Here is a 20,864-nt window from a genome sequence, read left to right on the forward strand (position 1 = left end):
ATGAGAAATCAATTAGGTACCAAGAAAACAGCCAAGACCGAAGTCAAACAATTACACCAGGTACTCACTCCAGAAGTAATTAAAGAGCTCTGCCAAGGAGATTCAGGGAAGATTGGGGGATGATGGTGACCCAGAAAAACAACTCATTACCATTATTGCGCATGAATGGATGGCGGGCACACAGGACCAGCTGCTTAGTTTCCTCTGGGGAGTAACTGATCAATCAGAAAACTTTACTGAAAATAGCTCTATAGCCCCAGGCCCAAATCTGATTTCAATGACTGGAGTAACTTTCTAGACTAAAATTACGTTCATCCACAGGGGACTGGGATTCCACAAGGGACCTTAAAGCACAAATAATCTCAAAATCCTGCCGGTTGGTACCTCCCTACTGAAGGATTCCAGGATCCTAGATCCAGAACCAGAAGAGACCTTGGAGATTACTGAGTCCAACTCCCTCATTTCACAGAGAAGGAAACTGAGGCTGAGAGAGGCAAAGTAACTTGCTCAAGGCTTCACAGGTGGCAAGCAGCAGAATCAGAATTTGAACTCAGGGCTCCAATGTTGAATCCAGGATTCTTTTCATCTACATCTTCATCAGATTCCATTTTTTTTTTGCCAGAGCATCTTAAAAAGCATCTCCACCAAAGTTCTCCTCTGATACTCAATGCCTTAGTGTCATGGCGGGCACCTGGTGCCTACAAAAGGCTCTAACAATGGAATCAACTGAGGCGTGTCCTACCAGTCAGAGAAGGCTTACGTTCAGGACTCATTATGCCCCTCTTCTGAGGACTAATCAGCTAACAGTGGAGAGGTTTTGCTGCCTTAAAGGTAATCACTAGGGAAAGAAGTATGGAGTGGACGCAATCTGCATCATCAACAGAAGGAGTGGGTGCCCACTTCAGTGACATACAGACCACTTGGAGAAGCTTGCAAAGAACCTTGACTAAGATGTGTCAAAGGGCCTTGTCATCTGTGGCTCAGGGGAGATTGGGACAACAAAGAAACCATGTATTTACTTTGAAGATCAAAGGCTTAAAGCAAAATTTTAAAAAGCATCCAAATGACTTTACTGCAGCTTCACATAACAGCTCGTGATAACAAAAATGACAGTAATAATAACAGTTAACATTTAGGTAGTACTTTAAGGTCTGCAAAGTGCTTTCTACATTTTATCTCACAATGCTGGAGAATGGGTGCTATTAACCCCATTTTACAGATGAGAAAAGGGAGGCAGACACAGGTCAAGTGACTCTCAGGATCACATAGCTGCTAAGTATCTGGACCAGATTTCATACTCGCATCTGCCTAATTCCAAGTTCAGCACTTTGTCCCCTATATCACATTTGATGCTGCTTTTGGATTCTTTGTGAAGGTGGGCAGTAAAAGAAAAGAAGGAAAAGGCAGAGAAACAAGAGGAAAGAACAATAGAGGATCTGATATGTTCAATCACAAAACAATTTGTAAAAAAAGTCAAACTTTGGGCATCTATACAAATTGAACTGTTAGGTTGCTACAAAAGAATCAAATGAATGAATGAATGAAAAAGTATTTCGTGATTGCCTGCTATGGGTACACCACTGTGCTACCCAAGAATAGGAAAAGAAATGATCCATGATCATCCCTGCTCCCAATGACCTCACATAGTAATGAGGGAGATCAAAGATATGGGAGACTTCAGTCCCAAGTCAGATAGAAAGGTCCCCTGGTCTTTGGAGGGCAACACCAACCCAAATGGTCCAGCCTCTTCCTCATTGCCATTTCCACTGATAACATTTTCTGTGTTTCTAGCAGTGAACCTTTTGAAGATGCCAAGGACCTCAGCAGTGGGACCATTATCTCTGGCTTCCTCTGAAGCTATGGCTCTGGCATCCACTGAAGCATTTCCAGGCTGCCTCTCTTATTTCTCAGCAGGATGACTGGAGGGGTCAAGCTGGAAACAGAGAAGGTGCTGATGCTGGCACTCCCCAGGCTCCCACGATGACCGCCTATTGACAGCAGTGAGCCAACCAATAATGGCAGTGGTGCTGCTGAGGAACATGGACCCTTCTCCCAAGGAACTGGTCCTCCTCAACGATTACCATCATCCAGTCTGGAGGCAGGCAGGGCTGGTGGTCCAGAGGACCCTGTTCTTTAAAGTTCTTGGGCTCAGAGCTCTGGAGGTCATGGCCATCAGAGTCTGAGGGGACAAGAAGACCAAGATGGCGGCCGTGAGTGGACTTGCCTGTTGTAGGTCACTTCTTGTCTCTTTCAGGGAGCTTTACCGATCCAGCAGTAACTATGCCACCCCATAGGTAGCAGTTTTGATGGATGGTTGACTCTTCTCCATGGAAACTGCTTCTCCAAAAGTCTCAGGGGGGAGGGGATTAGAAATAGCCTAGAAGGAGAATCAGGAGTCTGAGTGGGGGAGGGGAGCTGCAAGAGCTCTTCCAAGATCCATGAACTTAACAGCCAGCCAGTGGCAGTTGGCCAGCTGTTGGTGCCGGTCAGGGCAAAAAGGATGAGCCTCTTCTCCAAAGGCTGGATCACACTGAAATTTTGACAGGTTTTTGCTTACTTCCTTCTCGAATCCATACTTTCTTGAACTATTTGGGGCATTTTGCAAAACCAAAGAAGGGCAGGCAAGTTCTTGCCGATTTGTGGAATGTGAGTGACGTCGACTCCTACTTCTTTTATCATCAGACACCCCAGAGTTTTCCTTTTGTATTTTCTTCTCTTTTCCAAATGTCTTCCAGAAGCTTCAGAACAATGAAATCCTCCTTTTAGCTTTTGTTGATGGTTTGCCTTGTGTATAGCACCTGCTTCCTCTTCAGTTTTGGAGCCCAGAGCTTGGTCCCACATCCAGGACTGATTCCAAAAGGAACTTGTGCTTTGGAGGGGCAGACCAAGACGAGGAGCATCTGAAGGTACCGGGCAGGAGCTACACTTGAAAATGGGGCATATCTGTGCTCGCTCGCTCGCTCGCTCTCTTAGAACTGAGCAGGTCCAAAATGGCTGGACCACAATAGAAATCCTGATGGCAGGGGAGCCTCGGGAGCTTTTATCGAGAACCGCTTCAAAAGAGACAAGGATTTTTCTTTAAAAATCAGTCCCAAAGAGTGACCAGATAGTATGGTAGATGGGCCTTTGGCTTGGGGTTTGTAGGTTTTCTGCTGAAAATCTCGGGCCTTCTAGGGCTGGTAGAAAGTCCAGGGCCCTCATGGCTGATATCCAGGGACCAGATGATCCAAAAGGGCAGTTTCTGCCATAAACGTTCCATATTTCTAACAAGTGTTGGTCAGACAGTGATTAGTACACACCACTGTACTAAAGAGAAGATGGGGGAAAGGACAGCAGACTTCAGTTCTTCCATCATATAGATGGCAGCCTTGGAGTAGCTACTCCTGTGTTCTTTGTGATAGGAACAGAACGTGTTGCTCAGAACCTTTTCTTGGTGGCAATCAGAACCTAGATCCTGAGAGGTGAACCCCTAATTGTGAAGGAATGGACCCCAGCAGCTACCTGGTCCAGTCTTTACCTGAAAAAGAATACCCTCTATCACACACCTGCTTGCCAGATGGTCACTTCGCCCCTCAAGGAAGGGGGAAGCTTCCCTGGGGCGGCTCTTGGATGGATGGTGGTCAACTCTCGCCTCACAGAATGGAAAGTCCTTGAGGACAAGGACTGTTTCATCTTTGTCTTTGTATCCCCAGTGCCCAGCTCAGTTACAGGCACACAGTAGGTGCTTTAATAATTGGTTAGAGACTTCTATTCGTTAGGGAGTTTTTCCTGACGTATGCCCATTTCTGCACTTGGGAGCCAAGCAGAATCAGTCTTCCAACAGCCTTTCATAAAGATGAAGAAAGCTCCCTCATCCCCCTCCACCACCCACTGCCGGGAAACAGCCCTACTTCCTTCAACTGAGTCTCAGACAGCATGGACTTAATAGGCCCTTTTGTGCCCTGGGTGCCCACCAGCTTCTTGAGGTTCTTAAATTGTGGTGCCCAGAATGGAAGCCAACATTTCCACTGTGGCCTCAGCAGGGCAAAATGCAGGGAGAATACATCACAGTCTCTACATTGGAAGAGGCCATTTGTCCACCCTATAGACAAAAGGAGTCCTTATAACAGACCTCATGAGTGGTCATCCAGTCGCTACTTGAAGACCTCCAAGGAGGGGATCCCACCGTCTCTCCAGGAAAGCCATTACACTTCAGGTCAGCTGTAATTGTGAAGACTAGATGGGCCTTTCAACCTCCACCATTGCTCCTGGTTCTGATCCGGGGGACCAAGAGAAGCAAATCTAATGTCTTCTGCTACTCAAAGACAGCCTCCATGTCCCCCGATGAGTCTTCTCTTCTCCAGGCTAAACATGCCCAGCTTCTGCAGACAGGCCTCCTGGGTCACAGGCTTGAGATACTTCCCTACTTTGGGCCCCCCAACTTTAGATATCCTCCAGTCCTTGGGTGTCCTTCTGACCTGTGCTGGCCATGATGGGACACACCACTCCAGCCAAGAAGTGACAAGCCAATGAGCCATTGGACTATCTCCTCATGGTACCTAGAAGCTCCAACTGCAGCCCCTTGTGGGTTCTTCCATCTTTGGAAGTATGTGATTGTCATGAAGGTAAGTCAATCAGAAAGTGATTACTCACTGCTTTTGGGAGAAAGAGGGAGAATTCTATCACCATCACCACCACTACTACTACTATCACTACTGCTACCACTACTACTACTACTACTACTCCTCTTACTTCTACAATGAAATAATAAATAATAATAGCTTATATGTATAAATATAAAACACCTACTATGTGTTAGGCACTGTGCTAAGTGATTTGTAGATATCTCATCTGATAACTTAGCAGATTCTTGACCTATTGGAACACTTAGAATATCCTTGGGACCACATCCATCTCATGGACCAGAAGTTTTCCATCTTTGCCTCAGAAGATGAAAGGGGTTTTTGTTTTCATGCCATTCTCTTTAACAAAACAAAAGAGCAGCTGGTTCCCCAGAGCCAGGAGAGTAGATACAGAGCAGCCACCTGCCAAATTCTCCCAAGGCCCATTCCCTTCTGCACATTCTTCTGAATTAACAGGACATGGGCCATTATGTATTGCCCTCTGTTCATTTATCCCAGTTTCCAAGGTCTAATTTGGACTCTCTCCTCTCTAGAGATGTGAAATGAGGAGAGCATGGACAAATTCATGGAGAAAAAAATGTTTTTTTCTCTCATTTGCACAAGGAAAAGAGTATTTGTTTCCACTCATCAGACTACATATAAAAAAATCAGATTATCTTTCCTTTTTATTTTGTTTTTTTTTATATTTTATTTTATTTTTAAACATTATTTTATTTGGTCATTTCCAAACATTATTCATTGGAAACAAAGATCATTTTCTTTTCCTCCACACCCCCCCCACCTCTCCCATAGCCGGCGCATGATTCCACTGGGTATCACATTCCTTTTTATTTTGTAAAGAATGATGGATAATATTTTGGGGAATAGATATTGAAGTGGGAGCAGCAAAAGAATGGAAAGATTTTTGGTTTCAGAACAAGAATATCTTGTGGAATATCAATTCTCCCATTTACTAACCCTGTGGCATGCGGCACCTCCTTTATCTTGGCCTCAGTTTCCTCATACACTGAAAAGAGATCTGGCTTGAGAATCAAAGGTCTGGGTTTGAATCCTGTCTCTTATGCTTGCTATTCCTGTGATCTTAAGCAAACCACTAGGACTCAGTTCCTTTATCTGTAAGATGGAGGTCCTCTGAGAATCCTTCCAGTTCTAAATATCTTTTCCTGGCAAGCAACAGTGGGCAGTGGAAAAGTATCAAAATGAGAGTCGGTATTCTGGCTTTTTATCTTCTCTCTACCAGACTTAACAGTGGGACTTTAGACAAAGCATCATTTTACCTCAGTTTCCTTACCTGTAACATGAATGGATTTGAACTAGATGACCTCTGAGATCCCTCCTATCTCTAGATCTATGATCCCAAATGTTCCTATGTTCCTACTTGACCTTAACTTTCCCAAAATAAGATATAAAAATAAAACGAGAATTTTATGTCAAATTGTTCATAGTGATAGTGTAACAGTTAAAATTTAGGGGAGACTGAGGCAGGTAGAAATTAGTTACTCTCTGCAAGGAGTATTATATTTTTTTAGAGGTTTATTAAAGGTTAAAGATTAAAGAAAATACAGAATAAGAAAAAACACGTGCCTAAGCCAGAGGCCTAGGCCAGATAACCTCACATCACAGGAGAGACGCGTCTGCTCCAAAACGGAAGTCCAAAAGAGACCCAAAACCCTTTGCGACCAGCTTAAGTCCTTCCTCGATCTCGGCCCACCTCAGAATTCCCGTGAGATTACAAAGCATTTTGGGGAAGTGGAGCAAGGGCTTGTGGGGATTGAAGTCCAGAGTTCAAATCTCAATTTTACAATAGATAAAAAGGAGATCCCACCTCATTTTTTTTTTTGCTAGTCTCAGGTAAATGCTTTATTTTTTTTATTTATTCTCCTCTCCATCTCAGGACAGTGGACACAATAAATGTTTTTTTGATTATTTGGCTGATCATGGTATTAAAGATTTAGAGCTGGAAAGGACATTGGGGACTGTCAAGTCTGAACACCATATTTTTAAGATGAGGAAATAAACTGAGGCACAGAAAAGTTAGGCGTTTTGTCCAGCATGACACAGCTAGTGAGTACCTGAGCAGATTGACAACCCTGTCTTTTGATTCCAAGGAGGTGCCCTATCTAATCTTCCTTACTGCCGCAACAGATTAATTAATAGGTTCTAAGATTCATGAAATATGAAAACTCTGGATTGGGAAAATACTACATTCTACACACTATTTTGTACTAGAGACAAAGTGTGATTCAAAACTAATTTCCCATTGCTCCTGAGATGATCTGATATATCCTTGTTATAAAAGCATCATCCTAGAGACAATAAACGTCCCACAAACAAATAAGAAAAACAAGGATGGGAAAAATACAAACAGTTTTGACCTGTAAGAGCTGGAAGGTTCCTTCTAATAATTTGGTCTAATTTCTTCCATCACAGATGAGGAAACTGAGTCCCAAAGTGGGGAAAGGATTTGTCCAAGGTCATACACATAGCTCATAACAGAGGGAGGATTGGAACCCAGGTCCTCTGATTCTAAAGCTAGCCATACCACTTTCCACAGCTTACCCCTGCTTCTCAAAATACCCAATTCCCTAATCGATGGTCACAAACTTGGCACACAACTTTATAGGAAGAAGACGCTGAAGGATTTCAGTTATAAACTAGATGAACGCAAAGAAGGAGAATATTGACCAAGCTCTTGCAAAGTCAGTGGGCTCTTCTAGGACTTGGTTCAGTCTTTGGAAATTCTCAGCCTTCGCCAGGGGCATCTTCTGTCCACCAGCACAGTTCTTACAGGCAATCTTCATGAGTTTCTTTGGCCAACAAGGCTATGCCATAGGAAGAGGTTGAATCTTTGGGGCTGGGATTTTTCAGAGACTTGGCCATTGTCATTTGTCCACCATAAATGGGCAATCCATTACCAGACCTACACTATCACACTTCTCAGAAGGGTAGCACTTGCCAGAGCTTGATCTTTGCCTACATAGGCTGCAATAACCTGTCCAAGCCATGGGAAAGCCAGGTGAACTCACTAAGAAGTTTTTTAATCACCAAGTTAATAAAAAATGATAACATCATTATGTCATTTGTCCAGAAGACTTGGGCAGGAGTGAAGAAGGGAGAAGGGGAGAAAGGGAGAAAAAGGAAACAGAAGGAGGGAAGGAGAAAGGGAGAGGAAGAAGATAACAGAGAGCTAGATGGAGAGAGAGAAAACATGTGGTATGTCTTCCCTAGAGCAGAGATTTATAAAACCTCGAGGTTGGAATAGGGTCATCCAAAAGCCATGAAATCCAAGTCCCTCATTTCTCTGAGGAGGAAACTGAGACAAAGGCTAAGTGACTTGTCCAGAATCACACACAAGGAAGTATCTTAGGCAGGATTTGAACCCAGTTCTTCCAGACTCCATCAAGTGCTCTGGCCATGCACCATCTAATTACCTTGTACTGATTGGTATCACTTTAGGGTAAGTTCCTGGATGTCATCTGGGGACTCTGTCTGGCTCCTGAAATATATACCCTCTAGGATTCTTTCCACCCTGAACTTAGTGGTCATATGGTACAGCCTACCCTCTGGGGGAGACCCTCATACTTCCTTTTGGTTCTGATACCATGCCACTAGGAGAATGTTGGTATTAACAAAATGAGCCTTGCCAAGTTCCAGGGGAAACCTGGTATCAGTACAAGAGGCGACCAGCTCCGTCTCCTCTGACTATTGGCTGCAGTTACCAAATACTCATCATTGCTCCAACCCTTTCCTAGTACAGGGGAGAGGATGCTGAAACTGGAGTTCAAGGACCTGGCGTTCAATCCCAGATTACTCTTAATTAACTGGCTTTGGGTGAGTGTGGCTCTTGCCTATAGCCTTGGTTTTGCCATATATAAAAGATGAAAATTGGAATAGATGACCTCAAAAGGGCCTGACTGAATGATCTCCAGTTTCCCTAATGGCTCTATGATCCCATGATCTTTGACTCAGTTTATCTGGAATAAAGGTTTTAGCCTTGAGACAAAAAGGCAGGAGCTAAGAATTTGAGTCACTGAGCAATGTTTTCTCATTCTTCCCTTGAACCATGAGGGCTTCTAAGAAAGGCCAGCTATGGTGGAGGAGGAGGAGGAGGCAAACCTAAGCTCAGAAGCATACCAGGCCACCTGGAGGGAATCTGTTTGGGGGCCTTGACTCCCTCCCAGAGAGAGAAGGGGGGAAAAGAGTAGTAGTTCAAAAGCACAGCCTTAAACAGAGGTGACAGCAAATAAGAGCCCTGCTCCCTTGGGCCAGTAACAATTCTGTCTACCCCAGATTAGAACAGAAGCTGGAGGGAAAGGTGGTCAGAGAAATGGTGCAGGGATTACAGAACTCACCCAAAACGCAAACTGGATTTGATTTGTTTTGCTTTTCTTCCTCCTCCCCTCTTCTTCCTTCTCTCCCCAAATCTGCCCCCCTCTCTCTTTCTGTCTGGATTTCTTTTTCTCTGTCTCTATCTCTCTCTACTTCTGTCCATGTCTCTGTCTGAGTTTGCTTTTCTCTCTGTGTATCTCCCTTTCTCTCGGTCTCTCTCTTTCTTCTCTCTCTCTGTCTGTCTGTCTGTCTCTCTGTCTGTCTCTGTCTCTGTCTCTCTGTCTCTCTTTCTCTCTCTCTTGTCTCTGTCCATGTCTCTCTCTGTGTCTCCCTTTCTCTCGGTCTCTCTCTCTCTCTGTCTTTCTCCCTCTCTCTCTGTCTCTCATCTCTGTCCATGTCTCTCTCTGTGTCTCCCTCTCTCTCGGTCTCTCTCTGTCTCTGTCTGTCTCTCTCTGTTCTCTCTCTCTCTCTCTCATCTCTGTCCATGTCTCTCTCTCTCCCTCTCGCTCCCCCCCCCCCTCTGTCTCTGTGTCTCTCTCTCTCTCTCTCTCTCTCTCTCTCTCTCTCTCTCTCTCTCTCTCTCTCTCTCTCTCTCTTCTCTGTCCATGTGTCTCTGGCTCTTTGTGGCTCACTCTCTCTCCCCCTCTCTCCTTCCTTTCTTCTTTGCAGTGTTATTTACTTCATTGTGATCCGAACCATCTGGATTAAGAGCAAAGCCCACGATATGATCATCTCCAATTGCTCTGGTAAGTTTCCAGGCTTCCTGCCACACTCCAAATCCTCAATTTGTTGTACTTGCGGGAGAAGTTATCCTGCTGGAAACGTGGGAAATTGGGCATCTCTGAAAGATTCTTTGTTGATCCCAGCCCCAAGTCAGCCGGGCTGCCTTGTCCTTACAGGTGCTTTCCCTTTGGAGACAAAGGAGGAAGGCCTGGCTTCAAAGCTTGTCTCTAATGTTGGCTGCGGGACCCTGGCCAAGTCTTTCATCACTTCTGGGCCCTCAGCAGCTCTCTAAATCTCTAAGTCGTGGATGAAATGTGTTTCTCCATTGGAGATGCTTGGAGATCAATGAAACCCTATCTCCATCCTGGCAAGCCACGGCCCAGGAAGAGGTCATCCAGACGTACAACCAAGCTGGGAAGCCATCACACCTATTAGGAAGCTTGCAAACAGATTTTCTGTGCTTTGTTTGGACCCACAGGCCAAAAAACAAACTATGGCCTGCCCCCACCAACCCTCCTGGCAAGACGCTTCCTCGGCGGCTGCCTACAGAAGGAGGCTCGTGAATAAAAGAGACGCACCCAAAGCCATCCAAGCCTCTCCTCCGGCTCCCATTGCCACGAAGGTGCTGTGAGGAAAGGCCTGAAAGCATCGCTCTGGGCAGCCTGCAGGCACGGGATCCTCCTGTTCCTCCTCAGCCTCTTGGCCTTTCCTCAACAAGGGACTTTCAAGAATGGACCACACTTACCCCTGGCCTGTTCTCTGTTGGCTCCATCCCACCGAGCCATCCCAAATCAATGTGGAACTCAGGGAGCCCTGCCCTGCTTGGCCCACCCAACCCATTCTGGGCACCGGTGTTGGGGTGGGACTGTGGGGATGGGAAGGGGTGTTGGGGAACTGTTCAGAGAAGACACGCGATGGCCCCGCTCCTGAAGCAGCCTCTGAAGGCAAAAGTAGAGGGGACACGGCTCAAGAAGAAGGAATCCCAGGTCAGACCTTCTGGGGCTAGAGCTGGGCATTCTGCTGGACCCACGGCAACCACCAATCAATGAGACGAAGAGGGAGAGGCCCGGATTTCCCCTATGGCGCCCTGAAGAGCTGTAGGCTCTTGGATGGCTAAGCAAGGATGCCAAGGAGCAAAAGATGCCAGGGTAGGAATCAGGTGGCCAACCCCGGCTCCAATGTGTAAGCTCACATTTATATAGTGATTTAAGGTTTGCCGAGCATTTCACAAACACTCTTTAATCCCTGGCACAACCCTGTGAGGTAAGTGCCATTTCTCAGCATTTTCCCAGAAAGGTTAAAGAAATGACCTACCCAGGATCACGTGGCTGGCCCCTGTCCTGACTCAGACTTCAGCCGTCTCTCCTGTGTCCCGCAGGCTCACGCTAAAACCACCGAACCAATTCTTGAATCACATTTGAATGCGTTCAGGGGGGACTCGAGCAGGCAATGCCAGCACTATCTCCTCCGACGGCTCGATCTCTTTCAAGAATGGCACCCAAACCAGCTCCTGGGATGGGCAGCCCCTCAAGAGCTGGGCAGGCAAGACTGGGAGCAGCTGGCAGCTTTGGGCTTTGCGTTGCCAGGGAGAGCTGGCCACATGGGAAAGCAGCTTTCCATTACAGACAGAGGCCAGACTTAAACTTTGAATCCTGAGGCCAATGTCCAGCTAGCCTTTGCACCTTCTGGTGCATTCTGACATTCTGACAGCTGCTTGGGCTCCTTCTCCATCCTGTTCAGGTCCCATGGTGAGAGAGACAGAGAGAGAGAGAGAGAGAGAGAGAGAGAGAGAGAGAGAGAGAGAGAGAGAGAGAGAGAGAGAGAGAGAGAGAGAGAGAGAGAGAGACAGAGAGAGAGACAGAGACAGAGAGAGAGAGAGAGAGAGAGAGAGAGAGAGAGAGAGAGAGAGAGAGAGAGAGAGACACAGAGAGAGAGAGAGAGAGAGAGAGAGAGAGGGAGAGAGAGAGACAGAGAGAGAGAGAGAGAGAGAGAGACAGAGAGAGACAGACAGAGACAGACAGAGACAGAGACAGAGACAGAGAGACACAGACACAGACACAGACACAGACACAGACAGAGAGACAGAGACAGAGACAGAGACAGAGACAGAGAGAGAGGCAGGGGGAGAGAGAGAGACAGAGACAGAGACAGAGAGACAGAGAGAGACAGAGAGAGACAGAGACAGAGACAGAGAGTGACAGAGAGAGAGGCGGGAGGAGAGAGAGAGACAGAGACAGAGACAGAGAGACAGAGAGAGACAGAGAGAGAGACAAGGGGGGAGAGAGAGAGAGAGAGAGAGAGAGAGAGAGAGAGAGAGAGAGAAGAGAGAGGGGGGAGAGAGAGACAGAGACAGAGACAGAGAGACAGAGAGTGACACAGAGAGAGAGGTGGGAGGAGAGAGAGAGAGAGACAAAGACAGAGACAGAGAGAGAGGCGGGAGGAGAGAGAGGGAGAGAGAGACAGAGACAGAGACAGAGAGACAGACAGAGACAGAGACAGAGAGAGAGAGGCAGAGACAGAGACAGAGACAGACAGAGACAGACAGAAACAGACAGACAGATAGACAGACACAGAGACACAGAGACACAGAGTCAGAGAGAGAGAGACAGAGAGAGACAGACAGAGACAGACAGAGACAGAGACAGAGACAGAGACAGAGACAGAGACAGAGGAGAGAGAGACAGAGAGGGAAAGAGACAGAGACAGAGAGACAGAGAGGGAGGGATCAAGAGACAGAGAGAGAGGGAGACAGAGACAGGGACAGAGACAGAGAGAGAGACAGAGACAGACACAGAGACACAGAGACACAGACAGACACAGAGAGAGAGACAGAGACAGAGACAGAGAGACAGAGACACAGAGAGGGAAAGAGACAGAGACAGAGAGGGAAAGAGACAGAGATACAGAGACACAGAAAGAATAATCCCTTTACCCTCCCAGTAACTGAGAATTCTTGGTTTAGGATTCTCTCTGGCTTAAGTTTCTTTAGATGCTCCAGGCAGGGGTCCTGCTGAATGGAATCTTGCAGGCATCCAAGCCAGCTCCAGGGAAGGGCACTGATGCAATCATCTCCCGGTGTTGATGGGGAAAGAGAGGCTAGTTTTCATTTTAAATGGATTTCAATCCACCCCTGTCACTTTGATAAATTCACTCCTGTTGCTCCAAAAGAACAAACTAAACCATAGGGAGTCTCAGGGCTTAGGAATCTGTCTGCTATCATGGGCCAATCATGGCAGATGCCTCCCCAAAGAGCTCCTGGCAAAACTGCTCCCTGCCATGAAAGGTAAGAGCCTGCCATGCTTTGAGCTGTGTTCCTCTGGCACTGTGTGGTGACACCCCTCAAACCCATTGCCTTTAGGGGCTTCTGAAAATGGGGGTGCTACAGTTTGGGCAAACCAATGGATCATGGTTTTAAATGAAGAAAAACCAGATGGACTCAGAAAGGGGACTAATTCTGTGGAAATGCAATGATCAAAGTCATTTTTTGAAACTCAGATCCCAGGCCCCTGATTAAGAACCCCTGCATGGCAGCCTGTTCTTTTTATTCCGTCCAGACAGCTGTTATTTTTCCACTCAACCTGGTTAGGTGGAGAGAGAGAGAGAGCAGGGCTGCTCTGTGTTAGGGATCCTAGAATATATGGTAGGAAATTCAGTTTACCTTCTAATTAATAAAATGAAGATGCTGGAAGTGGAGACTGTTGACCAATCCAAATGACAAATGAATTATGTGAGAGCTTCTCGAAACCCAGAGAGCTTCTTCCCCATAGCCACACAGCCAGGAAATGCCTGAAGTAGGAAGGCAATCCTGGTCTGTTTAATTTGGTCCATTTTCTCTCCCATTTCCCTAAGGCATATCCTTATTGTGCCCCAGATGCTAGTGAGCTCTCCAAAAATATAGAGAAGAGACTGTGAAATTAGGAACCCTTGGGCTTAACTTATATCCCACCTCTGCCCATCCTGGCTGTGTGACCTTGGGCAAGTCATTGGACCTGTCTGTGACTGAGGCAACTCTCTAAGCCTGTGTTTCAGAGAAGGTACCAACGTGCATTAGTAAAAGGAGTTTCTCCTCGCCTAGGAGTTCCTTCTGTCACTGAAATGATTGGAGGTCCAGTCCCTCTCCTGTTTACTGAGGTGTATGTGTATATAAATATAAATGTATACATCATCTATACATATATATTCCAAATTATAATCCACATGAATGTATGTACATATATATGTATATATATATATATATATATTTGGAAATACTTCTAGACATATTTCCATACCAGCTATTCCCTCACTGAAAAAAACTACTTGAAGACAAGAGTTTGTGTTGTAGTTTGTATTGCACCAGGGGTCCAATCAAAAGTCACTCGGGGTCTCTGAGCAGGGGACTAAGAAGGCCAGCCTTTGCATTAGGGCCATGAACTTGGCAGCTGTGGGTTGGAGCATGAGCAAATTGAACTGAATTGAACTGACCCACAGGAGTTGCAAAACTGGACTCTCCTTGTGGTCTCCGAGAGCTTAGATTCCAACCTATCTACTGTCAGATCCTAAGACTCGTCTGAATTTCCTTTTTGCCCTTCTTCTACACAGAGGGGAAATTATGTTCCAGCTACAACCGAGGAGTCATCTCGAAGGCAAAAATCAAGGCAATCAAGTATAGCATCGTCATCATTTTTGGTAAGTGAACCACCATGATTTAGGGAACCTTGGATTGTCGTGGGTTAGTCTTGTTCCATCATGGCCCACTCTTCTTGACCCCATTTGAAGTTTTCTGGGCAGAGATACTGGCAAAGTTTACTGTTTCCTTCTCCAGTTCATTTGGCAGATGAGGAAACTGAGACAAACAGGATTAAGAGATTTGCCCAGGTCACACAGTTAGGGAGTGCCTGAGGCCAGATTTGAACTCAGGAAGGTGTGTCTTCCTAACTCTAGGTCTGGTGCTCAATCTCCCACACCACCTTACTGCCCAATTTGGTAGCTACTCTACACAAATTCCAATGTGATAGTTAGTGAAGGAAGGAGTGAAGAGAGAGAGAGAGCTCACAGTGAAGAGTGACATACGATGGACTATGAAGCTTTGTCTGAGATGGGGAGAAACCATCCACATGTCTGCTCCATTGTTTTAGGACTACAAAATAGGTTTTCCTGGAAAGCTGCGTCATAAGGTTAGGGAAGTCAAGGGAGAGTCCTGTATTCGATCTGAATTCATAATACCTTAAGAAGAGTCATTCCTTTTTAAGAATAATGATTCTTAATGAAAATTTAAGTCCTTTGCATTTTAAAGAAACCATGTGGCCAGAATTTATTGAGTTTACTTTATGCAAAACATTGTGCTTGACTACAGGAATATATCTACTGTACAGGCAGAAAGAAAGGCAAGCCCTGCCCTCAAGGAGCTTACATTCTAAGGAGAGAAGATAACACATAAAAAGAGGTTAAACAGCCTTGGAATTGGGACATGAAGCCCTTGGAGCAGGGGAAGAAGAGTGAAAGTTGGGGAACAATGAATCAAAAATGCACAAGGACCTGGTTGGCCTGGGCCACCTCCTTAAAATGGGTGGGGGGTGGTCTGGGAAGAGGGAGAGGTCAAAGAGGTAGCCTGGCATGGGTGGAGAAAGCCCTGGGAAAGAAAGTCCTGTGGAGAGGAGTCAGCAGAGCAGCCTGGAAAGGAGTGAAGAGATGAGCCAATAGGGCACAGTGGGTAGAGATCTAGAATGTGATTCCAGAAAGCCTGGGCTCAAATTCTGCCCTCAGTACTTGCTAGCCATTTGTACCTGGGGAAATCAAGCAAACTTTCTGAGCTTCAGACAACTGTCCAAGACTCTCAGGTTTTAGCCAGATTGGTGAAGGCCATTCCCACAGAGAAGCGACACCCCACTAACAGGGACAGGGACATTTAGTCCTAGGAGGCACACACAGCACAGATGATAGCCACACATATACATGACACCCACAATAGTAACTCAGTCCTACAAGACACAAGTTTAGGGCTATGCCAAGGAGACTCCAGTTGTGGATTCAGTCTACCAATGCCTCTGAATTTGGTCTCTTCCCCACCACCCCACAGCCTCTCCTCCCAGTATCATCTCTTTCCAAGACTCCAGCCCACTTAGGACGACCCAACTACAATGGAACTTGGACCAAATCAAACTCTCAGAGAACATACTTCATTAAGGAAGTGATGGGAGGAGAGAGAGGAGGGTCCATCCTCCTATCTTGTTGGAAGTCAGCATTTCCTTCCCCCACTTCTAGGATAGCCACTGTTTCTGGGATTTCACTGGCAGAGGGTTGGCATCTTCTCCAGCACATCTAGTCTAAGAGAGCTGCCTGAAGTGCTGAATACTGAAGGGATTGTCCAGAGTCATAGAGTGAGCATCTGTCTTCCTGGCTTCCATGTTGGTACTGTAATCACCATTCCCGGTTTCCTTTTTTCTGGGGTGATCTACTGAAAACCAGATCAGAATGACCCTCTCCCCTACTCTTCCTTGTCTAGCCACCTTCCCTTCTCTAAGTACCTTTACACTGCCCCTGCCTTTTCTTCCCAATACAACAGAAAGTTCATCATCATTGCAAATAAAGTCCTAAATTAGGGAGAAAGAAGCCTCAGCCCAGGGCTCTAACTTGGGGAGGAAAGGATGCTTCCCAATCGAGTTAATTGGTACCCCATGTCCTTTTCTTCCACTATCCCTTGGTTGAGTCTGTTCTACAATCACCATTCCCAGGTCCCATCATCATGGTGGTGATGCTGATCAGAAAGTCCTCTGAGCCCTCCCCTTCCTGCCACTACCTACCACTTGCCCCAGTGGAAAATTCTTCATTCTGATTCTTATTGAAATCATTTATTGAGTCCCTACTATGTGTAAGGAACTTAACTAGGCTTTTGGAAAGTGAAGAGCTAGAGTTCTCCCTCCCTAATGTGAGCATGACAGGGAAGACAACCAGGACTCCCGGCTCTTCTCCAGTTTGATTTTTAAATTGAGTCCTGGAGGCTCCCATCATGCTCCCCTCTTGGCATGAGAACCTGTGAAAGTCTCAAAGCTTTTCTGCCTCAAAAGATAATGGACAAATGCTAATGTAGGGGCACAGAGAAAGGGAAGATATAGGGGTGTGAAGGGGGAAGAAACCCAGCCCACTGGCAAGCTGATCTGGAGGATCAAACATTGATGCTCTGCCAAGGCTTTAAAGCTTTTTAGGAGAGGTCCCTTCCTCAATATTCACAGAGCTGGATCCAGCTTCCCTGGGGATTGAGTTGAAAAGGCTTCAGGGTGGAGATCATTTGAATAGGAAACTGCCCCCTCCCCCAGAATCCTGGAGCCCAAAAAGCAGGGCTGCTGTGGGGGAGGGTGGCACATCTTTGACCTTCTAAGCCAATAGCAAGTCCTACAGAGAGAGATGGATTGGATTAAGGAATAATACCCTACCTACATAGGACCATTAAGGTGCGAGGGGGGCACTTTCCCATTGACAGCCCCAATGAAAAGATCCCCATTTTATAGATGAGGAAACTGAGGATCAGAGAGAAGAAGAATTTGCCCAAAGTCCCTGAGAGTAGCGGAGCCAGGACTTGATCCTGGGTCTCTTGACCCCAAGACCAAAGCTCTTCCGGAAGCTGAAAACCAACCCATCTATTCATGTGAAAGCACTAAGCCAGGCACATGTCTAATCCTCACTACTGGGGAGCCTACCTGTGATGTGCAAGAGTTCTGAGCAGCAGTGGCCTAAAGCAGATTGGAAGTGAATCCCAATGTCTAGCACCAACATGGGGAGCCCTGAAAAATGGGGGCCACTAGTTCAGGCTGGAAACAGAGGATGTTGGAACTTTAAACATGATCAATTTTGGGACTGGGGCCATGAGTACCTGGGGGAGACAGGGAGACCCAATCTAAAAAAGAAAGAAACAGGCCTTGCCCCCAAGACATTTATACCCATTACAGAGAGACGACATGTATATATACGTGTGTATAGAAACTTAGACATGCATAAACACATTATAAATGAATACATTATCAACATTCATAAGGGGATAGCTGGGTGGCTCAATGGATTGAGAGCCAGTCCCAGAGACGGGAGATCCTGGGTTCAAATCTGAGCTGTGTGACCCTGGGCAAGTCACTTAACCCCCATTGCCTAGCCCTTACCGCTCTTCTGCCTTAGAACCGATATGCAGCATTAAAAAATTCAAATAAATGCTTATCAACACATGAGTTTATATATGTATATATCTGGGCATATATATGCATGTAGATCTATAATACACATAAGTGACTTTGTATTACATGTATGTAACATACATCAGTGTGCCTATCTAATACACCTTGTGATATATACACACATATATAAAATATAGGCATGTATAAAATGTACGCATGTGTGTATATTTATATTTATCACACACACCACCAGATCATCTGGGTTGGGAAAGGAAGGTAGGAGTAAATGGGCGATTTAGGAGCCAGAGAGCTGGAGTTGAACCCTTTCATTTTACAGAGGAGGAAGGGAGGCGGGAGGGTAGAGGATGCGCCACAGAGTCCCGATTCAAGCTCTTCTAACTGCACGAGGTGACTTGGGTCCCTTGGAGTCTGTGGCACTTGGGAGGAGGTGAGCCATGAGGATCCTTGGAGAGCACAGGACTTGGGAGCTAAAGCATCCAGCAGCCCTGGTCCAAGCAGGCCAGGCTTGGCTGTGTTCTGTGACATCCCCTGGCCCCATGAGGATGCCGAGGTCTCTCAGGCTCTAGAGGTGCTCCTCTGAGACTCCCAGAAGAGTTTTATTATCGTTGGGCTTAGACCTCCATTTCATGTCTGTCCCATGTCCCATACCCGTCTGCGGGAGTCATAACTAAGGTGGGGCAATCAAGTCTTTGTCCAGAGTGCTGAAATGCAGAGGATGCTGGTCTATTAAGTATCCTCTTAATACAAGGGATTTGTTTTGTTTTAAACCCTCACCTTCTGTCTTAGAATCAACACTGTGTATTGGTTCCAAGGCAGAAAAGTGATGAGGGCTGGGCAATGGGGGTTAAGTGACTTGCCCAAGGTCACACCGCTCCGCTAGGAAGGGTCGGAGGCCGTATTTGAACCCAGGATCTCCCATCTCTGGGACTGGCTCTCAATCCACTTAGCCAGCCAGCTGCCCCCCCAAAGAATTAGTTAAAAGAGAAAGCTACCAGGTGCTTGTACCCCACAGGAGCCCCACTCCCAACTGGTCCTCCTCTTCCTCTTGCATAAATAGAAATAAGATGCACCCAAGCCTCACTAATTTCAAATACTCGAGGGTCATTTAGTGAAAAGTCTAAATAAGTCTGTGGATCTCTCCGCTAGTACAGATCGCAGCCCATCTCTTCCTTCCTGCCTGTATACCACTTTCTCATCTCTTCCCACAAATGTGATCAGAGAGGTTTGTGCTGCTCTGTCTCTCGTCACTGCCTAGAAGATAGGGGGGAACATATGGGCTGTCCATCTGCTCGCTCCAGCTCTCATTGTGCAAGCATTAGTGGCTTCTTGTTGTTGTTTTCCTGCCTTGTTCAAGCAGAAAACCAGGCCAAGAAAGTTCTGCCCGGGAGAAGATCTGAAGGAGTTTGCTTCCTGGCTGGGCAGTCCGTGTCTGTAGCTGGCGGCTCATTTTGCCGGCTGAGTGAGGGCTGCAGATTTGTCCCACATGCACACACGCTGGAACCATTTTATCTTCCTAACGAAGGCCCCCAAGGAGGACTAGAGTCCCGGGGAGGAAGGCCGGGACCGTACTGGGTCATCAATGAGTGTCTCCACTCGTACTTGTGCACGTAGAAGGTTGGTTGTAAGCTGCTGAAACCACCAACCTCTTCCATGTGCCAGCATTGGCATCATTGGGGTTAGGGTTGGTCGTGCGCCCCCGCCCAGTCGGGAAAATGCCCGTGAACATTTCTTGGCCCTCCCTTTGTATGAGAGAAGTCGGCATTTTTTCTTTCTCTTTTATGGAGCGTTTCCAGCACCATATTGTAAGCTTCAGGTTAATATTTGGTCAGATTAGAAGAGGCGAGCCCAAAATTCCCTTCTGCTCTAAATCTATTATTTATGGAGCTAGTAGAGCTTTGAAGATCTCCTGTCCAGCCACAAGGAGCTAAATCCTCAATGCCTTTCCTATCTCAGGAATCGGGCTTTGTCCCTGGACAAGGTCGGTGGGTCGGTGCCCAGTGAGTATTTGCCAACTGAATAGTTCTGACTAATCTCAGAATCCAGGCTTGTAAGCCCCAGCTAGGCTGCATGGCTAGAGGAAAGACTGACAAATGGGTCATTGCAAAGCTTCTCAGTGAATTTGTCGTCATTCAAAACGTTAAGGCAGCCGCTGGGCCATGAAGGAAGGAGAAGGTTGGGCATCTACTTGGCCAAGGTTAAACATTCATTGCATTTTTACTCCCTGCTTCTCTCTCCTTTCAGCATTTGTGATCTGCTGGAGTCCCTACTTCCTCTTTGATATTCTGGACAACTTCAGCCTCCTCCCCGAGACCAAAGAGCGCTTCTATGCCTCAGTGATCATCCAAAACCTGCCAGCCCTGAACAGCGCCATCAACCCCCTCATCTACTGCCTCTTCAGCAACAGCCTCTGCTACCCCTGCAGGTCAGAACAATGGTGGCACCTTGACTGACCAGCCCTTGGCTGCTGCTTCAGCCCTTTCATCTAGTCATTGCCTTATTGGAGCTTTCCAATAGCCACCAGATATGATGAGGGCACCCCTGTTTTACATACAAGGAAACTCAGGCTCAGAAAGTTAAGTGACTTATTCAAGGTCACCTAGTGAATTAGGAGCAGAACCAAGGATTGGAGCCACCTGGGCCCCCTTGACTTTTAGTCCTAGGGACTTCCCATTAAAGATGTTTCTGCTTGCCCTCTGATCAATGGAAAATCAGTATGAATTGAAGGGAAAATATGAAAGACGGTTGAATTTAGAATAAGGTCCTGAGTTCAGATCCTGACTCTGGCACATGTGTATGTCTTGAATCCCTAGACTCCTCCAAGGTTCATCTCAAGGATTACCTTTTTTCTCAAGCCTTTCTTGATTCCATGGGTGCCAGTGATCTCTCTTCAGAGCTACTTTGCATTCCCTTATTTATGTGAACCCCCAGGAGAATGGGAGCCCCTCGTGGCCATAAGAACATAGAATAGGTTTTAGACCTTAGAGTTCATCAAGTCCAGCCACCTCGTTTTACAGTTGGAGAAAGTGAG

At 46.4% G+C, this 20,864-nt stretch overlaps 1 protein-coding gene across 1 annotated transcript in view; it reads left to right on the forward strand.

Moving 5' to 3' along the window:
- The window catches only part of NPSR1 (neuropeptide S receptor 1), a 195,977-nt gene that overhangs the window by 163,117 nt on the left and 11,996 nt on the right, over window positions 1-20,864 (forward strand). The window contains exons 6-8 of the mRNA XM_001365604.5: window positions 9,621-9,697; window positions 14,256-14,342; window positions 20,078-20,258. Of these exons, the coding sequence (XP_001365641.3) occupies window positions 9,621-9,697; window positions 14,256-14,342; window positions 20,078-20,258 (345 nt within the window). The remainder of the gene's footprint in view (window positions 1-9,620; window positions 9,698-14,255; window positions 14,343-20,077; window positions 20,259-20,864) is intronic.

The sequence above is a fragment of the Monodelphis domestica genome, chromosome 7, assembly GCF_027887165.1.
Source record: "Monodelphis domestica isolate mMonDom1 chromosome 7, mMonDom1.pri, whole genome shotgun sequence".
Taxonomy (NCBI): Eukaryota; Metazoa; Chordata; class Mammalia; order Didelphimorphia; family Didelphidae; genus Monodelphis; species Monodelphis domestica.